The sequence below is a fragment of the Protomyctophum bolini genome, assembly GCF_963924005.1.
Source record: "Protomyctophum bolini genome assembly, chromosome: 20".
Taxonomy (NCBI): Eukaryota; Metazoa; Chordata; class Actinopteri; order Myctophiformes; family Myctophidae; genus Protomyctophum; species Protomyctophum bolini.
This window is the reverse complement of record NC_137881.1, coordinates 22,384,185-22,407,610: the sequence shown is the minus strand read 5'-3', so window position 1 is coordinate 22,407,610 and position 23,426 is coordinate 22,384,185. Positions and strand designations below refer to the sequence as shown.

Sequence of the window (23,426 nt, the reverse complement as noted above, 5' to 3'; positions counted from 1 at the left end):
CCCGAGTGACCCTATATTCTTGGATGAAAATAGCAGATCTGAACACTCACAACAAGTCACTCACAATGAGATGCGTTGTGAGCGTGTAGATCGGATATTTCCGGAAAAGAAATATGACGTAGAGGAGAACGGGGGGAAAAGAGCAGGCAAAGTATAGAGCCCTGGGGGTCCCCATTGCCTAATCAACAAAGTATAGTTTAAGTGGTTAAGAAGTGCTGCAGTGTTGATTTTCACAGCAAATTTTGATGTAGTTTTAGTTGTAGTAAAGTTGAGTAAAATTGATTAAACTTTAGTCATATGTCAGTAATCTGAAATGTTTTAGTATTAGTCTAGTTTTAGTCTCTTTTAATCTCTTCTCCACTAGTCGCTCTCTAACATTTTAGTCTAGTTTCTATTTGATGAAATTGTCAGTATATTTTGACTTAGTTTTAGTAAACAAAAATCTTTTGTCATAGTTTTAATCGACAAAATCAACACTGCTGAAATCTGTGTTTAGGATATGTTGTATTATTTTAAAAAGTTGAATTGTATTTGTTACAGCGCAGAAGTGATTTACCTCACTCTCTCCTCTCTCAGTGCTCACTACATCATACTGCTGGTGGAGTCCGTTCTGTTTGGAGTGTTTGTCATGGTCATTTTCTACGACCAGGTACACACACACGCGCACGCACACGTACACACATGCAGATGAATAGGCTAGTAACCTGCATGTTAACCACTGGTGACAGTTAGTACCTCACAGTAACCACTAGGTGTCACAAGGGAATTACATGGCAGGATTCTGGCATGCCTTATCCATTGACAAAGACTCACTTTATTCTTTATTCTGTTGACCATTCGTGCTATGCTTTGCGTGATTGTCAAGCAATTGGACCTTTCTCACCGTTACTAGGTCTAAAACTACAATTCCCTTGATGTTGAGTATGGCTTTTGTAGTACAATGCATTTAGGACTGTTTGCTGTTTGATTTTTGTTTTGACTTTGTTCAGCTCCAGTACCTCATCCAATCTGTTTTTAAGGGGCTAGCCCCTCGTATGCCCAGCTTTGTGTGTACGTGTGTACCCCATAGCTATTATTAGATTTTTCTGAGCACCCCATAGCTATGATTTGATTGGCTGAGCAATGTACGTATTGAGGATAAAAAGTGAGGACAGACGAGTGAGGACGCCAATTGTGATTGGCCGGAATGTGATGATGTATGATGACAAGAGTGTCCCTCACTTCACACGGGGGGATTTTTGAGCCAGTATGGGTGACCTGAATCCCTCAGGGCTCTTTCTGTTTTCTTTCATTGTTGTGAAAGATAGATTTAGCTGAAAATGGATTAGCCTGGAAACCAGACGACAAGACAAGACAGACGACCAGCTCACAACGTGCTGTGAGCTTGTCCATCTGCTAATTTCAGCGAAAGCTTTCACCACAATACGAACGCTGGCGTTTAAGTATAGTTATAGCTCTACTTTGTCATCTCCCGGCTTACAGTTGTAAACAAAACTATACTTAACCTTAACCTCAGTAAAGTATAGCTAAGCTTAACCCTAACTTCAGTAATACTAAGCCTGCCCAGGAGCCAATCAGACACATGGCCAATCAGACACAAGGCTCCTGGGCCATGGAATGACCTCTGGTCCAGACTCAAATCGTCTGTCGGTCGAGTGACTGCTTTGTATTGTCCCGTCCATCCACGTTTTTGTATCGTGTGACATAACAGCCTCTTGGGTTCATTATTGTGAAAGAAAAAGCGTCTCAATGTTTTTACTGTACTGTACTGTTTTAATGCATTGGTTCTAAACATCTTTGGTCAATAGTACAGCCTTTGGTCAATAGTACAGCCCTAATAAGTAATCCAACACACTGACTATAATTGGTTATTGGTTCTCTCTCTTTTTCTCTCTCTCTCTCTCTCTCTCTCTCTCTCTCTCTCTCTCTCTCTCTCTAGCTGGTGTCTATAATAACAGATGAGACTCCCATTGAGCAGATGAAGAACCGGTTGATGATGAAGGACCGAGGATCTTCCTCTCCACCCTCCTCTTCCTCCCCGCAGCCCCCCCACCACGTCCCCCTGCACAAACGCAAGCCCAAGATCGCCCTGCTGAGAGAGGTGTTCGGACGAGGTGTGTGTGTGTGTGTGTGTGTGTGTGTGTGTGTGTGTGTGTGCAAGCGTGCACAATTTTAGATTATTTTCTTGATGATATGATATGATATGCATATAAGGGAATCGATGAAATACTGTTATACAGTGTTATTTTATATTTCCTCGCACAATGGTGTAGTGCTAAAATAGACAATTTATTTATGCCAAAAATAGGGATTGATTATTAATTGATTATTTAGGGATTGATTGTTAATTGATTATTTAATTAAATTGTTTTACCTTTGATTAAATTGATTAGTTCTATGAACTATAGCGGTTGTGCATTTTTCTGATGAAAAAGGCTAAGCTTTTTACTCTGTCTGTCTGTCTCTCTCTCTGTGTCTCTCTCTCTCTCTCTCTCAGGTTCAGTGTTCTGTTGGCTCCTCCCCCTCCACTCCAGCCCGCCGACTGTGGGCGGGATTACTTACTCAGCCCTCCCGGACTATGATGTCTAACTTGTGTGTGTGTGTGTGTGTGTGTGTGTGTGTGTGTGTGTGTGTGTGTGTGTGTGTGTTTGAGAGAGAGACAAAACACAAAGACGCTAGTTACTTATTTGTGCAGGTGAGATTAAAAGAACATCCAAATAGTTCACGTGAAAACAAACAGAATATGAGATTGTACAAAACTAACTGTCACAATAACGCACTTCTCGTGCTCGAACATCACCAGGAAGTTGAAGGGCGTGGCCTAGGATGAATTTCCTTTTTTGTCATGTTCATTTTTTATTATTATTATAACAGAGTTACAGACCTGTTTGGAACTCCCTCAAGGAACCCTGGTGGTCCCTGGACCCCACTCTGAGAACCACTGACATAAAGCGTCTTGGTTATCTATATGCCACAACATCATGGAATATAAAAAACAACATTAGTTTGTTGTTCTGTTATTGTTACTTGAGATACTTATAATCTCTGTGGGATTACAGTAGAAATCACCAAGTGAAACTTTAAAGTTTTTACTGTTTTTGGTTACTGAGTTAAAGCCACACTCCATAATCAGAACACAAAAGGTTAGCTCCATGAATGGTACTTCGGGAACTTCCCTATCAGATGTTTTTCTGTTGTACTATTAAATTGATCAATTGAGCCCCTGATCTAATTACAGACAGTATATGCCGGGTAAAACATATAGGCCTACGTTATATATGACATAGTATGTATATATTTAATGCATAATATTTATGAAGTGTTTTGCTTTTTTCTGCTTCAGTTTCAGTTGTCCAACCTCTTCCTTAAGACCCAATTACAAGCAATTCCAGAATGTGGCTTTAAATGTGTTTGTAAATGTTTACATCACGTGAGTAGCCTTTTGAATTTATTATTTATTTTATTGTATTTTTGTGGGTGGTGGTGGTGGTGGTGGTGGTGGGGGGGGGGGCAGTTTAGTCTCAATAAGAAAAGTAAATACTTTTCATGGCATAATGAATAAGTGTGTGTTCTCATACTTATGAATGCACACCCACATATTTCTTATTTGACATTATATACATGGAAAGAGGAAAATACAAATACAGACTTTTTGAAAGTTATTTTGGTACCATTTTAAGCCTTTATTTGATAGTTAAAGTAGTGAGAGAGAGTAGGGGAAAATGACATGCAGGAAATCGTCCCACCAGCTGGGAATCAAACCTTGAGCCGTTTTGCACCCAGGTCGTATATGTAGCCTACTGCTTGCGAATCGGGTCGCCGCCCCATATTTGTGATTATTATTGAGACTAATCTGATTCCATGTACATTATCTATTTCTATTGTATTTCTTTTGGTTTTGTTCATATATTTATTTTTGGAAATACGATGAAGTGCAGTTTGTTGGTGCTGGTAACTAAACTGTTTACTTACATGCACGCACGCACGCGCGCGCGCGCGCACACACACACACACACACACACACACACACACACACACACACACACACACACACACACACACACACACACACACACACACACACACACACACACACACACACAAATATACTACTAAACACCCATAAACCTCAGTGAAGGGATGCTCCTGTTCTTATTTATTTGATGAGTAAACTCTACCTGTCTGTTTTTAATGTCAACAGATGAAGTTGTCTCTGAATCTCAATGTATAGAAGGGTGTTTTCTATTTGAAAAACATTTTATATCACTTATTACTTTCAATTAAAAGTAATACATGATGTTACAGTATTGCATTATGTGGCAAGAAATGTGTTGAATTACTGTTATGTTACTTGCACTACTTTGGTATAAAGTAATACTGCAGTGCATTACTTATGCAATCCGTTACTTCCAACTTATACTTTTTGTCAGGACGAAAAGAATAAATTGTAGAAGGTTTTGCACAAAGATAATTGATATTTTAACCGTCTATTTGTATTTTGTATTGTATTGTATTATGTATTTTAGTATTTTATAGTGTTCCAGTTCTATCTGCTATTAGTTCTCTCTCTCCTGATTGGATAAAATCGGCATCCTTACCTAAAAACACATTTTCTGCTTTCTAGAGAGCTGGAGAGATGGAAAGAAGTTACTTAAAAACACTATAACTATTCAACAAAAAAACATTATTTATGCCACAAGATGAGTCTGGGAAACTGAGTCCCTGAGAGGATACAAGAAGACAACTTAATTCTGTACTGTTTTTCTTTTCTTTTTATCCTAAAGGTGTATATACTTCCTCTAGATATCCATTATGTTTCTTTAGAGTTTACACTGAGTTGAAGACAACTCAAATATAGAAGGGACATGTTGTGAAGAGTCCTTGATTTACACTGGAAAATAAATATTAGTATTTTGTACAATTTTAACCAAAAAGGGAAACGTGTGCTTGTTTACAGCAGGTTCAAGGTTCCTTTAATAGTTGCATCTTGTGTACGGGTACTCTACATGAGCGTAAATTATTTCCTGTCTCCTAACGGGCACATGTTCTAATTACGCTAAGCACGCACCTTTCACCACTGCTATAGAAGATTACATTTCAACATTATTTGAGTCATGAAACAGAATTGACATTAACAAAACCGGAACTTGAACTTTCAACTCAAGCTCCCTTCAAATAGTATTTGAAACGTTGAAATGGTCCAGCATGAGTGCTGGGAGTATCACCTAAAGTTGGTCTGTTTTGTAAACTATTGGCTTCGTATAGCAGTGGTTGCTAACCTGGGTCCTCATGGACTCCTGGCATTTTAGCTGGTTTTCCATCCTACCAGGATGTTCATAATATATTCACCATATTATGGTTTCTCTGCAGTGGAATCAATATATGTTCTAGGATACAAAACCGGAGAACCTGGTACTGTTGACAATCAGTACTGGGTGAAAAATACATTAAAAAAATGTGAGCTGCTGTACTATGAGGTGAACCATTAGTAGAGCTCCCCCTGGTCCACTATGCATCTGGAGGTATTTTTTAACAATCTGAGTAAAATGATACTGTGTAAACCTTTGTAAGTTATTTTGGTAAGTTAACTGGTATACTGGTACAACATCCCCTACAGCCTACATGAATGTGTTTTTTTTATATTCACATGAGTGTCTGCCCACAAACACTTTCTCCAAAATGAATGACACATGCACTCGGAGGAAATGCTTTTGTATTGGAAATGTATATTTAATAATGAATAGGCCTACTACCTGTTTCTGATGGTGTTGCTGCATTCCGAAATAGTCTAGAGACCATCCTTCATGTTTTGGGGTGGGGTTTTTTCTAACAGATTTCTTTGAAATATAGAAATAACTGTTTCAAAGTATGACTTTAAATGAACAGTCTATACATTTTGCTGTGTAGGACCCCTAGCATCAAAGGCTCTAGTAGTTCTAGTCCCCCTACCTGTAGGCTACTTGTGAGCCACTGATCTACTGTACAGTTTACCAAGAAACAGAATCAGCTCTGAATTTGCCAGTGCCCAGTGGATTTCTTTGCCTTTATTTTGGTAGGGATCTAAACCTACACCTTTTAAAATGTTTTTTTGGGACCAGCTTTAGCTCATGGCCCCGGTTGTATCAGCTGTGTGTATATGTACTTGTAGGCCTATATTAAAATAAATGTGCAAGGGCATTATTACTGCAGTTTAGTTGTTTATTTATTTTGTATTAGCAAAACAAGCATGTTTGGAATGTCTTGGTGAACATCTGTAATGTTGAGGAATGAATTTGGTCTTACTTTGTCTCATTTTGGATGGGAACATGTTTGTGAAAGGGTGGAATTAGAGGGGAGGTGCATGTGTGCAACAGGTGTGCAGCATGTAACAATGCATTACATCTTTGGGCACTGCTGTTATCCAACGCAAATATGTATATAGTTGCTAGTTGGTCATATGCATCATCTATTCTAGATAGCATTGGCTTTGGCTCCCAAACATTTTAGCTGAAGACCCACAAGAGAAATTAGATGTTTTCCCGGGACCAAAACTAGTGAAACTATAGCTGACAAAGCTCACAAATTTGTTTTGGGGGATGAAGAAAAACATTTTAAACATAGTTTTGTTTGTGCTGATGTGTGACAAATATCAGGGTTTTTGACTTGCCTGTTTATCAATTATCATTCTGATTATGTATTTGACGTTACTTAAGCTGTGTGTGCTTGTTTTGATTCACCCGGATGTGAGGGGTTTTCTTTAACCACAATTTAACCCCAAATCAGAATCTCCACATATCCACCTGCTGTGAAATGAAACGAGTGCCCCTACCCCTGTTGTATTTGTTTTTTTATTTTCTTACTCAAGTTGACAGCATGAAGAGATGTTTGTACAAATGAAAGGGTTTTAAAATGAATGTTAAACACAACCGGTCAAAATGTAGGTTAACCAACATTTACCCCGTGGCTTGTGGAAGCCAAGTGCACTAGCCAACTTGTATATTGTGCTGCATTCCACGACGATTTGTAAAAGAATAAATAATCAAAGAACAAATAAAAAAAACACCTGATATGCATGTCTTGGCGATTACTTCGAAATGACTGTTTCCATTGATAATTTATGATATACTAAAATTTTAAAAGGGCTGTATTCAAGACGGGTGAGATGTCTGGACTTTCGGGGTGAGAGATGTCTTCACTTTCCGGGGTGAGTTGTCTTCACTTTCGGGGTGAGTTGTCTGACTGAATATGTACTTTTGGAGCTCTTTTATATACTGTGTTGTAAATCGCTAAATCGTAAATTGCTCTGTATTAAGAGCTCCTGCTAAATGCCTACATTGATAAAGTCACAGAGGCAAAATTAGAGGTCCACCACAAGAGGGTGCTGTCACTCCTGTTGAACGTTTATCATTTCATTTCATTTCATTTCATAATTATTTATTTCATTTCAGTTTGGTTTTTACCTATTCATTTTACATATTTTTCTTTTTTTTTTTACATATTCCAAAACTGAAAAGAAAAGGAGCAGGAAGAAGATAAATCTTATTTATACCTGCCCCTATCAAAATAAAAAAAATAAAACAACTAACAACTAACCCTAACCCTCACCCTCACCCTAAAAAGAGAACAACAAGACGAAATAACAGAGCTCAACAAGAGAACAAACAAAAACAAAACAAAACAACGCTGAGGGAACAAAACAACACCTATCTAACCTTCTCGTTCATATTTTATCATTTTTTCCTTTTTAAACACTTTCTTAAACTGAAACACTGTTGTACAACTCTTCAACTCCTGGTTTTGTGAATTCCATAATTTTATACCTGTATCAGCTTTAGTATGATGTCTGCTGGCAGCCCAAGTTTGACCAGTTCCTCTTTAAGCTATAGGCTTACTGTAGGTGAAAGAACACAATGTTGTCATAACGCCTGAGGACGTTTTTGCATAGTTTGAAATTTTGAAATTTGCGAATGTCAGAAATGGATTCAGCATCCTCAACATCGGCCAAGCAGTTGCTGAAATATTGTCCATATAGTATTATGCTAATGAAAGCTTATTATGCTAATTATGAAAATTGCCATATGCAAGTTAGCATCCGGCAGTTTCTAAATGCTGGGGACCCATACTCTGGCGACTTTGCCAGGCTTTGGGGCGACCGTTCTTCACTTTTGGGGCGAGATGAAAAATGGGCGACTGTACCTGTTACCTACATAAGCAGGCACATTTTGACAGTCAGACTGACAGATTGATTACATAGACAATAGACTTAGACATTGAGAAAGACACCTTTGCCTACTTTGTCTTTCTTGTCCTACCAGGTCTTCGGCACACGACAGTGTGATGTGAGTCTGGCTTATTATCCAGGCTAGTGATCGACTGATCGGTTACACCAAGTGTCTCAAACTATAGTCAGGTCCCTTTTTCTTTGATTTAAAGTTTTGTCCGGATTTTTTAAAGATTAGTATAACTACATTTTTGGAAAGGGTATTATGTAAGGAATTAGAAAATCAATGTTTGCATTTGCCCAGATGTCCGTATATGGCTCCCATATTGGAATTTACAGAATGGCCAAATGGTAAAATGTAAATAAGCTAGAACGTTGCTGCTAAACCTACATTTTCAGCATCAGGGAATCCAATGTTGGTAGTTATAAAGCTACAAAAAATGTCAACATTAACCCTTAGATGCATGACTGGGTCCAAAATGACTTATTTGGATGTTTTGTGTAACTGTCTTAAACATCATGACGTGTAATCATAGACAGCCTCTATGCATCATCATCACTTTCGTGCATCGTTCTGATGGCATTGGCTGCTGCACTGGCACATGTCAGTATAGGCTGCTGCACTGACACACGTCAGTATAGTCCTTAGCTTTGCCAGAAGAACAGATTTACACTTGCATTGGACCATCTCAAGAATGGCCTTTGGGCTGTGAGGACCTCTGTGGACGTTGGTTTCAGCATGCCATCAAAGTGTTTAAAGTACCCATTTTGCAGGAAATTCAGCTGTCAATCCTGCAGAGCAATGTGTTGTTGGCCCCAGTTGAATGCATGGAAGCTGGCAAAGCCTTTGCTCTTTCTTTACCTAGAGCTCGCCACAGTGGTTCAATCTGCACAACACCACAGGCCATATAAATGGAAGTGTTCTTCAGCAAGAGGTCTTCAAACACTTTATGGCATGCTGAAACCAACGTCCACAGAGGTCCTCCCAGCCCAAAGGCCATTCTTGAGATGGTTCAATGCAAGTGTAAATCTGACTGTTCTTCTGGCAGATGTTCCTGCAAAGCTAAGCACTTAACCTATTCTGGCATGTGTCAGTGCAGCAGCCAGTGCCAGAACAATGACGATTCCCAAGCTGTGATGCACGAAGTGATGATGATGATTATGATGATGCATAGAGACTGTCACATGGCATGATGTTGAAAGGCATGTTCTCAATAAAAAATATCTCAGAGTTAGTATCTGACTAGCCTCGGTACCCAGGTTTTTATTTTCGTTCGCTACAGCTAAAAAATGAAAGCCTATTTGAACGTGAGACATTTCCTGGTCTAGGCGTAGCGTCCTTTGGTGACGTAATGGATACACCAAAGGACAACCCAAATGGCCATGTCTCAAGGGTTTCTGCACATCTGGAAAAAGTGCCTTTAAAATAGAAAATTTAAAGGCAATTTTGGCCTAAAGGTGATAGAGGAAAGGTCATGGGGTCACTAAATTCAGTCCTGCAGAACATCAAGGTGCAGGAAATTCCATGATATCCCATGAATATGACAGACAGACAGACAGACAGACAGACAGACAGACAGACAGCATGTTTAAGAGGTTTGATCCAGTGTACAGTGTACATACAGTGAACACAAGTGTTCTGAGGCGTTACCTGCATGCATTTTGACATACCAGGTGATGTGGAGGGACAGAGAGACAGACAGACAGATAAAACCTGACAGTGGATCTTGCATTCTCTCTGTAAAGTAACCATGGGTGTCTCTTCAATAGCAGTGGTGTTGCTGTTGCTCTGTGGAGCCCAGCATGCAGGAGCCATACAAGCCCGACTAAAGAACATGTATGGAGCTGTCCTGGATTATTACCCAAAGGACACCTACGCAAATGGAACTATGACGGTAAGTAGGCTACATGGTCAAGATTATCATTGTTAGTTAAATTTACGCAAAACAAAAAGAAAGAAAAAAAGGTTAAAGGTCACGTCTCACCTCGACACAGGATCTGACATGGATGTTGACTGGATGGTCTATATTAAATTTATCCCCTGAGCAAGCATAGCTCTCAATGGTAAAGTTGTTTGCACTACACAGGACAGGGTTCAGATCTGGAGTAGAAGATGAAAGTTACATAGTGCTGCTTTCAGAACAAAGTAACTGAAACAGCATGTGTTGAAAAAAAATAACTAAAACTAAAATCATGAAAACATGTCCTTTGTTTTAGACTCTAGTAATTTAGCTGTGAGAGATTTAATGTGGGGTAATCATTAATAGTGAAAATAACCCAACTACGATCTCAAATCGAGATGCATCATGCGCTTGTATGTTTTGAATCTCGCCCCATATTACAATAATAACAACAACAACAGACTATTCTAAACAACAAACCCGCTTTAAAAATGAGTCAAACAGAAAACAAAAAAGTAGAAAACTATAATAACCTCAACAATTACATTGATTAACATCAATACAATTTGCAATTCTCTCACTCTTGTACCATTTCTATGATTTGTGGTACATGTTCTATTATCTAATGAATTTGCTCTTCTTCACAGTTTTTAACTTCTTCTCAATGACTGAAACAATTTGTATTTCTTTAAATTAACTGTATATTTTTCATCATTTTTCATCATCATCATTTGATGTATTTATTTAACCTTTATTTAACCAGTAAAAAACATCATCGTTGTCAATATCACACAGCTTCTGTGTCCTTATCCACCTACTGTAAACAGAGACCTGATCCTGCCTCTGTTGACTTACTTAACTTACTTATCCTCTTCAACCGGGACGAAGAGGATCAGTAACTAAAGTAAGTCAACAGAGAGAGGCTCAAAGTCATGGATAACATGTATGTCATTATATAATAATTACAGGTGGTTCTGCGCTACAAGACAGGCTACACATCATGCAAAGATTCAGTCACATTGCGCTGCAGTCATCCTCCTAGCAATGCTCAAGGTAGAGGTTGTGGCAGTGAGACCCAACTGGAGGTGTACACAGTGTATAAGACCACAGAGTGGTGTCAACGAGAAGCAATCATGACTCGACTGGTTCCCATCAACTCTGGGTTTGGTACGGAGTAAGTGAAGAGAGATGCACTATGACACAACAAAAATGATCACACTTCAAATACCAAACAGTGAAAATAGTAATCATATGCAAGCTCGTAACGACCTTTGTAAATTGGCTAGATATATTCAGATATATTCACTTTTCTTTCTTTTTAATAGTTTGGTCTCTGCCCCTGCAAGGGAATTTAGGTCTTTATAAACGATTGTAAAACATTACATTAGGTTACGTAACCAACAACAGCCAATTAGCTACTACAAAGCTTGGCCAATCACAGCTTAGGTAGGTTACTCCAGAAGAAGAAGAAGAAAAAAGTGTGACAATAACTATAGTCTGTTTGCTCTTTGGGCAACCACACTAATAAATAATGTGTCTGGAGATTACGTCACTTTTTTGTTATGCTGATTGGCTGAAGGGGTTGTCTGTCAACGCTGTACTCCCGCAGCCCATTAGCAGGGTCCAGACTGCACACAAATGAATGGAAATGCAATTTTGCCCCTGACATCATTCGTCAGGAGTGGATAAAGTGGATCATATAATTCATACAATCATATAATTGGGGGATCTACAGGTCAGAGGTCCTTTGATGTGACTGTGAGCTTCAGTTCATCTCCCATGACCCGGTACCATATTGCTGAATTTTGTGGAAAGCGACAGCACAGAACTGCCAGAACTGCAAAAATCACACCCGTGTGAGCAACTTCCATTGAAATCAATAGCTGGGGGCAGAGCTGTCGCTCCTCATCCGACCTCTAGATTATATATTACACTCAGAACTGCAGCCTCACTCCCACTCTTCCGGCCTGAAAACCCACCTTTTCAGATCATGGCCCGTAGCACTTGCCCTAGCCCCTTAGATAGCACTTTATGTAGACTTAGATAGCATTTTATACAGACTTATAGCATGTCACGTTACATAGACAGCACTAGAATTGCATTTTATGTAGTCATAGCACTTTATATTGTATAGTATGTATAGTTTATATGTATACTTTCATTATATAGATATTCCACTGTTACGTTCTTAGCTTACATATGTTTCATGATAACCTTTTCTGTATGTGATGTATTGCCATGCTTTTTGTTTTTGCTTAATGTAAGTCGCTCTGGATTAAATGCCTAAATTGTAAAATTGTAATTTGTATATACTGTAACTATGGGGCAAACAGCCCTGGGAAACGGTCCGGGGAATAATTACAACTAGAAAGATAGGGCATGTAATCGTCGTCCAATCAGATGAGAGGAAAACAAAACCCATAACAATAGTCTGTTTGGGCAACCACACTAATAATTTGACCTCCCACAGGTTAACCAGTGATAACCACAACCAGTGGATAAAAAACAGACAAAGACAGGGGAACTGGCACGCTGACATGTTTGTGAACCTCAGGACCAGATCTGACACTGGGAAAGCCAACAGGCCTCCTCAGACCACCATTATACCTTCACTACGGTAATACACTTCCCTTGTGTTCTTATACTCATTACTAACATTAACATATTATAATATAGGTACTACTAAAAAATGTGAGATGTGTGTGAGCCCGTCCAAAGAATGACTTTTGAAAATGATGTCATATGGAAGCCAAGTCTATGGGCTTTTTAAATATTTTGTTAAGAGCACTTATGAAGCTGTGAGGGAATTCGTCCAAAATCATAAAGATTGTGCACTTGCATGGTGACAAGTTTTTGTTTTTTAGGTACGGGCATACCGTACGTTTTCAAAAAACATTGCAAACGAGGAAAGAAATACTTCTGGAAAGGCATAATTTTCAAGATGGCATCCACAATGGTTGCCGGGAGCTTAAAGGGGAGTTCCGCAGTAGACCTTTTTTTTGATAATGAGTGTATGAACCATGCACTGTTATGGTCGAAAACAGTCAGCCAAGTCTATGGACTTTGTCACTTTGTTTAGAGCACGTGATTTCTAGATTATTGATACAATTTGATATGTTTAAATGAATACTAATAGGTTTACTATTCAAGAAACTGGAAAAGCATAATTGAAATTCAGTTTTAGAGTGAATATTTCCTTTAACATACAATAAATATGAGTATGAATAATACGTTGTACTACATGCTTCTACTAATAAAGAAGTGGAAAATGAACTAATTATATAATCATTCTCATTCTACCTTTCATTTTCCTTCTATTTTTCTTTCCGCCTCTCTTTGTCTCTCAGAGTTCCTTCTAACTGTGTGAGAAACTTCAACCTGTTAGCATTTGACCCAGATGGAGACCGGGTTGAATGCCATCAAAGTTCATCTGTACTTCCTTCTTTTCTCATCATATCAACCGTGAGTTGAATGCTTATATTTTGTAAATAAGAACATACTGACCTCTCTAGGTCGTCCTCAGACGAGCCCTCCATCGTCGCCTCCAGTCATCCCGATTCTCCATACATCCGGCCAGCTCGTTGGTGCTTTGTGCTCATACTGATGCTAACACACATTTTATGCTAATTTAATTCTGATGCTAACACAACGTTTAATTAACATAGCTTTTTTTTCTCTACTAACATTACTGCTATGATCAGTCTGTTTTTTTTTACTCTTTCTGTCCTGTGCACCTTCTGTCTCCTTTCAGAATTGCACTTTGTCATTTGCTGCCACCAACCCCAGAAATGAGGGTCCCTACGTTATCCCGTTGAAAATGTCTGACCATACCACCTTCACACATGGCTGGACCAGCTTCCTACATCTACAGTTTGTTGTCACGGGTACACAGTAAAACCCTCAGTTCATCAAATCATTTACCCTTGTAGGTCTATTTTCTTAGGGGTTCCTGCATGGCACCTCAAACAATTAATGTCCTAATGAAGTGAATAGATAGTCGAATTAAATCAATAGTATAACATTCAAACGTAAAGCCATAAAAATGGTTATATTCCCTCCTTGTGTTCAGTGGATGGAGCAGTACCCAGCTGTACAGAGGGACAGTATCTACCCAGGTTCCTGCCTCCCACCCCGGCTAACAGAGAACAGCTCTACACCACTGTTGGTCACACACTGGAAATCACCATCAACACAGAGGCAACACACTCCACGTGAGTAAAATAAATCACCATCAACACAGAAGCCACACACACGTGAGTAAAAGACAACAGTAAACTGGAGCTCTGTGTCGATAACTACGTAGCGTTAATGTGTACTTTTAAAATCTGTCTCTGTGGGGGTGCATGGTGTTCCTGCATGCCAGCAAATAGCAATATTCCACTGACAACGTGCCAAGTTTGACAAATGACGGACATATCCACCTCTTTCTGATTTATTTGTACTCTATAGCCTAGACAGCATGCAGTCCAACTGACTCCAACAGGAATAGATTGCCTTAGGACATGGGAATTCATTAACTGTCACCCTAACCCTTTTCTTCCTGGAAATAAAACCTTCTGGGTTGCCGAGGCTACCCTAACCCTGGATCGGTTGATGTAGCAATTTGTGCAGCAACTAACCAGCCTGCCGTAATATTACATTCCTGAACTTCCAATGGACCAAAGAAAGACATTTAAAGTGTGTGTTTTGCCCTTTGGTGTATTTTAATGTTCATGAAGTTTATTTATTCTTAATGTGTCAGAGGGCCATTTGTTTTACCTTTTTGCGTACTATGTCTACAGTTTACTTTCTGCACATCTGACGTACCGAATGAAGTCATTTATAGTAGGTGTCTTGTTTTCGTATGGTGATCCGTTCTGAAGGTCCTACAATTAAGACTTTTGAACCATGTTCTCATATATTTGGTGGTGTTGTAGGGTATCTGAGCTGTTGTTCAGTGGTCCTCACAACATGAACCTGCAGGCTGGATCAGCACAGGGACAGTTCATCCTGAGATGGACGCCATCACAGTCAGAGGATGGAGAGCATCACCCTGTCTGCTTTGTTGCTCAGGCCAACGGGTCAGCATCCATTAAAATGATCTGTCTGTCTGTCTGTCTGTTCAAGTTCTTATTTTAGCTTACAGACATCGCATAAAAACCATTAATGTAAAACAAACATGTTTGTTTTCACAGTGCGACAAAAAAGGCCATATATCAGTCGGCGCTTCGTTGTGTCATCGTCAGTGTCTCAAATGGTAGGTGACTACACCTAATTCACAAAATTCCATCAGTGATGGATGTGGTTTGAGGGGTTAAATGTGTCATTTTTGTTATGTCCACCTGCAGCGAATACAACCACGACCCCTACTACAACAAGTACAACCGCCCAAAACACCACTATGACAACTTCAGCAGCTACAACCACTACCCCAACTAGAACAGAAATAGTTTCAACCGCCCAAAACACCACTATGACAACTTCAGCAGCTACAACCACTACCCCAACTAGAACAGAAATAGTTTCAACCGCCCAAAACACCACTATGACAACTTCAGCAGCTACAACCACTACCCCAACTAGAACAGAAATAGTTTCAACCGCCCATAACACCACAATGACAACTTCAGCAGCTACAACCACAACTCCAACAATTACACAAAGAAATACAACCGCCCAACACACCAAAAAAAGACTGCAAAAAAAGTCGGCCAAAGCAGCTACAACCACTACCCCAATTAGAACAAAAATAATTACAACCGCCCAAAACACCACTATGGCAACTTCAGCAGCTACAACCACGACCCCTACTACAACACAAACAAATACAACCGCCCAACACACCGCTACGACCAAAGCAGCTACAACCACTACCCCAACTAGAACAGAAATAATTTCAACTGCCCAAAACACCACTATGACAACTTCAGCAGCTACAACCACGACCCCAACTATTACACAAAGAAATACAACCTCCCAACACACCAGTGACACCACTATGACCACAACTATTACACAAAGAAATACAACCGCCCAACACACCAAAAAAAGACTGCAGAAAAAGTCGGCCAAAGCAGCTACAACCACTACCCCAACTAGAACAGAAATAATTTCAACCGCCCAAAACACCACTATGACAACTTCAGCAGCTACAACCACAACTCCAACTATTACACAAAGAAATACAACCGCCCAACACACCAGTGACACCACTATGACCACAACTATTACACAAAGAAATACAACCGCCCAACACACCAGTGACACCACTATGACCACAACTATTACACAAAGAAATACAACCGCCCAACACACCAAAAAAAGACTGCAAAAAAAGTCGGTCAAAGCAGATAAAACCACTACCCTAACTAGAAAAAATAATAATTCAACTGCCCAAAACACCAGTGACACCACTATGACCACAACTCCAACTATTACACAAAGAAATACAACCGCCCAACACACCAAAAAAAGACTGCAAAAAAAGTCAGCCAAAGCAGCTACAACCACTACCCCACCTAGAACAAAAATAATTTCAACTGCCCAAAACACCACTATGACAACTTCAGCAGCTAGAACCACGACCCCTACTACAACACAAACAAATACAACCGCCCAACACACCGCTACGACCAAAGCAGCTACAACCACTACCCCAACTAGAACAGAAATCATTTCAACCGCCCAAAACACCACTATGACAACTTCAGCAGCTACAACCACGACCTCTACTACAACACAACCAAATACAACCGCCCAAAACACCACTATGACAACTTCAGCAGCTACAACCACGACCTCTACTACAACACAACCAAATACAACCGCCCAAAACATCACTATGACAACTTCAGCAGCTACAACCACGAACTCTACTACAACACAACCAAATACAACCGCCCAAAACACCACTATGACAACTTCAGCAGCTACAACCACGAACTCTACTACAACACAACCAAATACAACCGCCCAAAACATCACTATGACAACTTCAGCAGCTACAACCACGAACTCTACTACAACACAACCAAATACAACCGCCCAGCACACCACGACGACAACAACAGCACCTACTATTCCGACTACAACACCTACTATTGGCAACTTCTCTGAGTCTCGTAAGTGTAATGAAATTATGATTATGATTTTCCTTTTTTCCCCACAGTCCCACAAAGCAAATGATCAACCGCTACACTACATTTTGGTGCATTTGTGACCACTTGTGAATGGGAGACAGTCATGGCACAGGAGAAAAACTTTTTTTCTTTTCTTTTTTTAATAAAAAATGAGTTAATATCACAGGCAGACTCTTCACATACTAGAGCATGTCTGAAATAAATGTCAGAGCTGAAATCGACATGATGTAAATAAATGCTTAAAAAAGGTGTAATGTTAAAGTCCACAGAAGTGAACCTTTCAGGCCTGTTTTCTCAACTCGCTGTTTTCTGCAAGACTTTACTCTATAAGCCATATCTCCAAAACTGGTTTGTCAAACTGAACAACCAATATGTCAATTTGAAGCTATGATTCCCTGCTTTCATATGACATGAAAAGACGAATAAAATAAATGTCAATGACTTAGCCTCGGTCAGAATCGGTCACATTTATAGATAGATAACGCAGCTCTGGGTAGGCAACCCGGCCAGGCGGCACTCTGTGCTCTGAGGTGCTCACTTTTCTAGAATATTTATTTTTCCTTTTTCATAATAAACAGTGTCTATTAATTTCAAACTGTTGTTTCCTTAACATTGCACAACACCACCAATCAAGTGATGAATATAGCTGATGTAAATTCAACCAGTGTTCAATCTAAAATAAATGAATATCCTGTAGTGAGTTGATATTTACTGGGTTATACTAACATCATCATCATCTTCTGGAAACCTCTCCTTTCAGTGAAAGCCAATGTGATTTGTAATGACACCGCCATGACAGTAGAGATCGACAAATCCTCATTCAGGGGACTTCTGCGATTGAATGACCCAAGCGACCTAGCCTGTAGTCTGGAAAGACAACAGAATGGTACTCACATCATAGCAGTTGTGCCCCTCAGTGGCTGTGGTACTGAGATTGAGGTAAATAACTAATTCCTGGATGCTAGTTCGTTGCATCTGTTCTGCCTATATACCTTACAGTTTTTTTGTGCATTGCAATGGGGCTATTGTGTTGCGTTTCCTGTCTGACACGCATGCATGCACGCACAGTCACACACACACACACACACACACACACACACACACACACACACACACACACACACACACACACACACACACACACACACGTATTGGTATTACTTTATAGTATTTAGTTGAATAGTTGAACTGAATACTTATATTTACCCAGCCTCAGTTTAATGAGGGGGGTATGGGAGAGGGAGGATGACTGATTTAAGCAGTCACACCTGGCCTGAGTCAAACTAGAACTGGACTCAGAGCTGGGTGTGGCTGCGCACTTGTTGTGCATGGACTTGATCAAGGCACAACAGGTTAAATCAGTCATCTCCACAAACACAGGAGAGCAGATGGCTCTCTACTGTCCGGACAGAGGCTCTCTCCTCAGTGTTTGTGGAGATGACTGATTTAACCTGTTGTGCCTTGATCAAGTCCATGCACAACCTGTGCGCAGCCACACCCAACTCTGAGTCCAGTTCTAGTTTGACTCAGGGTGTGACTGCTTAAATCAGTCATCCTCCCTCTCACAGATGTATAAGACGATAATACCCCTTACTATTAGACTAAACTTCATAACTACTAGTTTAGACTAAACTTGTATATTCTTCGTACAGGAGGACGACGAGAACCTTATCTTCAAAAATGCAATCACCTCCGTTGACAACGTCAATGACGTCATCACCCGCAAGCACCTGGTGGAGGTGGATATCTACTGCCAGTACCCCAAGAGGAGCAACGTGACCCTGAGTTACAATGCGCACAGATGCAACGTCACGGTCGAGGAGAAAGGCTTCGGTACGTTCACCTACCAGTTTGAGTTCTTCCAGAGCCGGCGTTTCACCTCAATGATCGACCCCCGCTCCTATCCGCTGGAGTACGATGTAGGGGACAGGATTTACATGGAGATAGAGTCTTCACTCAACAACACTGAGCTGTTTGTGGAGTCCTGCAGTGCTGCACCGTACGATAACCCCAGCTACCGACCAACCTACTCCATCATAGAGCATGGGTGAGGGCAGTTACACCTGTGTGTGTGTGTGTGTGTGTGTGTGTGTGTGTGTGTGTGTGTGTGTGTGTGTGTGTGTGTGTGTGTGTGTGTGTGTGTGTGTGTGTGTGTGTGTGTGTGTGTGTGTGTGTGTGTGTGTGTGTGTGTGTGTGTGTGTGTGTGTGTGTGTGCGCGCGTGTGTGTGGACCATCTTCATTTTAACGTCTGCTTTACCAACACACAGGGCCCTAGCTGAGCTGATAAGACTGCTATAAGTTAAGATGTATAAGAGTATGTGTGTGGCCCGGGCGGCTGGCGTAGCCGTCTGGGCACCTTGGCTGGTAATCCAGTCTGGCAGTGTAGGGCCTACAGCGGGATTGACTCCCGATCCCGACAGCCTTTACTAAGTGTCACCCCCACATCTCTCTCTCCCCATTTCCTGTCAGCCTTCTATATCCATCCCATAAAATAAAGGCGAAAGCCACACAAAATATATCTTTAAAAAAGTTATCAGCAGGTGTTTTGTTTTTGGTTTCAACCAGGTGTGCCGTGGACCGCACTGTTGAAGTTCATTCACCACGCCATGAGAAACATTTCCAGTTCTCAATGGAGATCTTCAAATTCATAGGATTGCATGATCAGGTAAAAAGGAGAATTTGTTGTATAGGCTATATGGAACATAACCTACTGTAAAGCTGTTCACCAAAGGTTTACGTAACTTTACTACCACTCAGTTCACTCGGGTGTGATTTTTAGTCTTTGTCTGCTCCTTCTTGCACTTTGCCGTGATCTTATCTATTGATCTGCATTGTCTGAAGGAAGCCCAACAAAAATAAGTTTTACTCTTACGTACCTGTACACAAGATTTAACAATAAATTACAACCTTGAACCTTGAATTTAGATGCAGCGAGCGATGGCATACAAATGACTTTATACATGCCCAACCCCAACAAGACATACAGTACAGGTTCTGACAGTGCTGTGGTATCACTATCAATCAATGATGGTCTAAACTCTAAGTGATTGTATCGTGAAACTTTCATTTCAACAAAGAAGTCTGAGGTTTTAAACAGTTATTTTTGTTGTCTCTGATGTTTCAGGTGTACATCAGCTGTTCTGTCATCCTGTGTGAAGCTGGGAACCCCAACACCAGGTGCTCCAAGGGATGCATCAACTCTACGCAGTCTAGACATCAGCGGAAGAGAGAGGCTGTCGTTCAAACTGCAAGGCACTACATTTCCCAGGGTCCCCTGCGCCTGAGAAGGTCATCTGAGATCACAGGTGACCCTGAAACCTTTCTCGAATCTGTGATGAATTGATCTGTGCTAGTAGTTGACTGCATAGTGTGCAATATCCCAGGTGTGATTCTAGCTGGAGTACTGTGCTCTCTCACTCTAGCCTACAGTATCGGCAAACAAATACATATTTATTTAGGGATCGTTGACATAAAAACGTTTCAGAACCACTGGTCTAGTTTATTTTTAATATATGTTTGGCCTTTATTGATAGTGGAAACTGAAGACAAGACAGGAAATGAGGGGACAGAGACGGGGAGTGACATACCATAGGCCTACAGCAAAGTTCCTCAGGAACAGGACTCGAACCCGCGATGCGCCATCACTGTCAGGCTGCATTAGGAGCCTAGGTGCCAGGACTGGGCCAAAACGTTCGATAATTATTTTAACTTGTGAAATTTTTTTTGGGGGGAACTTTAAAATAGAAAATAGGAAACCAAAAATAAATTGGTTTAGTCGTGACCCATACAAATTGGTCCGCGACTGAATCTGGTCTTGTTGTTTGTTTTTTCCTCAGCTACCAGCCTGAACCTGAACCTGGTCTTCATCGCTGGATGTCTTCTCACAGCTGTCGCCATGATCTGTGCAGTGGCCATTTACAAAGTCAAGAGTACAACGAGGGTGAAATATGAACTCTTGCCATCTGCTGAAGATTAAGGCAGCAATGTGTATGCACGTCTGACATGTATATTTGCATACATTTGTAGGCATGTAACGATATATATCGTAAATCGATTCAAATCGATTCAAACTGGTGACAATTTAAATTGCGATTCAATCACAATTTGAATCTTGATGCAAACAGCAGAGGATGCTTATAAAAAAGAAGAAAATACAGGGTTTGTGTAAGATAATTGATAAAGAATAGTTTTCTGTCTTTGTCTCCACCAGGCCGAATGCCCCAAATTTTCCAGAACGGCCTGTTATAGCGCCACCAGGAGGCCGACTTTTGTAAAAAAAATTATACCGGTATTACTCCTCCAGATTCTGTCCAAAAATCCCGCAAATCGTTTCACAGTATCTCTATAGTCATGTGTTCAAGACAGATCTGTCCGATATTTCATATTCCATCCTAATTGACTAACATTGGCTTTCAAAGTTTGCAGGATTGGCCCGTTTTGAAAAGAAAGACTCAAATCATGAACGCAGCGTGCAATTTATGTGAAATCTTTCACAGACTTTCCTACTAGGCTGAGGAATATATCCCACGTTTTTCACATTGGCCTGTTATAGCGCCACCAACAGGTGGATCTTTTGCAAAACACATTTTTGGAACAAAATGCCTCAAATCATCCTATTGCCATCCAAGGCGTAAGAAGAAATGCCACCCTGGCCTGTTCACATTGGCCTATTATAGCGCCACCAGGAGGCCACAACCTGACCCTGGTGGAGACCATGTGCCCCGAGGGGCACTTTATCTAGTTTGCTAATGTATTGAAAAGAGGAGAAGAGAAGAAAATAAAAAGAGAGAGACTTATGTGAGAGAGAAAAAGACAAATATTTATCAGTCATTAAAAAAAAGTCGTGAAAAATGGTACTGTGAACCTAGTATTGTGATTTGAATCATTGCGAGTTGATTGAATCGTTACAGGACTATACATTTGTGATCATTGTAATCATTGGTTGGGGAGTTTGATCAAGATGGGATTGATCACAGGTGATTTTAAAGTATGATAAAACAAAGACAGGTGATAAGGTGTTTATTTCTTCTAATATGTAGAATATTATTCTGATACTTATCAGCAATGCTTTCATATTCTGGAAGGGGAATTTATAATGATGTACAAAAAAATAGGTGGCCTACAACATAATTCTCATCATTTTCACGAAAATGAACTGTTTTTGGATTCTCTCTGTGTGAATTATTTCTGGCGTTTCACATTTAAATTCCCTAAAGTTGAAGCATTAAACTATAACTATATTACAGTATTTAGCTGTAACCATTCATGTTGATCCTGTCACTGTATGTATGCACTTCAATATTCAGTGAATATAACAATAGACTTGATCATAAACATATTCCACACTAAATACATGTTGACAATAAACAAATACAAACAAACGGAGACTCTGAGTAGAGTCGCTGCTTCTTCGCCTGGAAAGGAGCTAGCTTAGGTGGTTCGGGCATCTGGTTAGGATGCCTCTCGGGCGTTTCCCTAGGGAGGTCCTCGAGGCACGTCCCACTGGGAGGAGACTCCAGGGCAGACCAACGCGCAGTTGGAGGAAACACATCGACTCACTGGCCTTGGAACGTCTCGGGGTCCCCCAGGAGGAAGTCACTATAATGTTGCCCTGGAGAGAGAAGTGTGGAGCTCTCTGGTGGAGTTGTTGCCCATGCGACCCGACTACGGATATGCGGTTGAAGATGGATGGATGGATGAAACAAACAAGGAGGTTGGGACTACAGTAAGGACGAAGGAAGCATGAGGTCAATCCGTTGCTCTACCAAGGTTGGCAGATTGAGTACTGTAGCCAGAATTACACTAAACAATTGCCACACAGTGATTGTGGTAATAAGGATATTCATATTTAATCCAGGTTTAATCTAATATATTTTTATGAATATCTCCAAAAACTTTGTAGTGTAGTATAAAATTGGGTTGAGGTCTGGACTCTGGACTCATGGCAGCTAGGCCATTCCATCCTTTCACCTAGACACTTGTTATGTTCTTTCGAAGGTGTGATGTGGAGCCCTAAGGATGAATACAAAATGAATATCAACATCCTAATACTGTCCAATACTTGACCCCCAAGTAAAAAAACACTTGAAATATTTGAAATAGACACTCATGCTTTCTAAGGTGTGATTTGGGGCCCTAAAGCCCTAACCACACCAAAGGGTCAAGACGATTTTAGTGTTGTCCCTGCGGTGTGATATATGACTTATG

At 40.4% G+C, this 23,426-nt stretch overlaps 2 protein-coding genes and 1 long non-coding RNA gene across 4 annotated transcripts in view; 2 read left to right on the top strand and 1 right to left on the bottom strand.

Annotated features, from left to right (window-relative positions):
* Window positions 1-3,476, top strand: part of LOC308335056 (palmitoyltransferase ZDHHC3-A) — an 8,558-nt gene extending 5,082 nt beyond the window's left edge. The window contains exons 7-10 of one of the 2 annotated variants that reach the window (XR_013965965.1): window positions 577-649; window positions 1,940-2,114; window positions 2,498-2,695; window positions 3,344-3,476. Coding sequence is in view for 1 of the 2 variants with exons in the window: in XM_080792008.1 (XP_080648134.1) it covers window positions 577-649; window positions 1,940-2,114; window positions 2,498-2,589 (340 nt within the window). In the remaining variant the exon portion in view is untranslated. Of the gene's footprint in view, window positions 1-576; window positions 650-1,939; window positions 2,115-2,497 lie in introns of both variants that reach the window. The other variant, XM_080792008.1, reaches the window with a different exon arrangement.
* The window catches only part of LOC308335551, a 522,414-nt gene that overhangs the window by 266,514 nt on the left and 232,474 nt on the right, over window positions 1-23,426 (bottom strand). The window lies entirely within an intron of this gene.
* LOC308335836 (ZP domain-containing protein-like) lies at window positions 18,012-21,195 on the top strand (the record flags this gene model as incomplete). Its single annotated transcript, XM_080793054.1, has 5 exons — window positions 18,012-18,158; window positions 18,872-19,266; window positions 19,785-19,884; window positions 20,344-20,524; window positions 21,056-21,195. 5 exons carry the CDS (start codon window positions 18,012-18,014, stop codon window positions 21,193-21,195), a joined length of 963 nt encoding a protein of 320 aa, XP_080649180.1.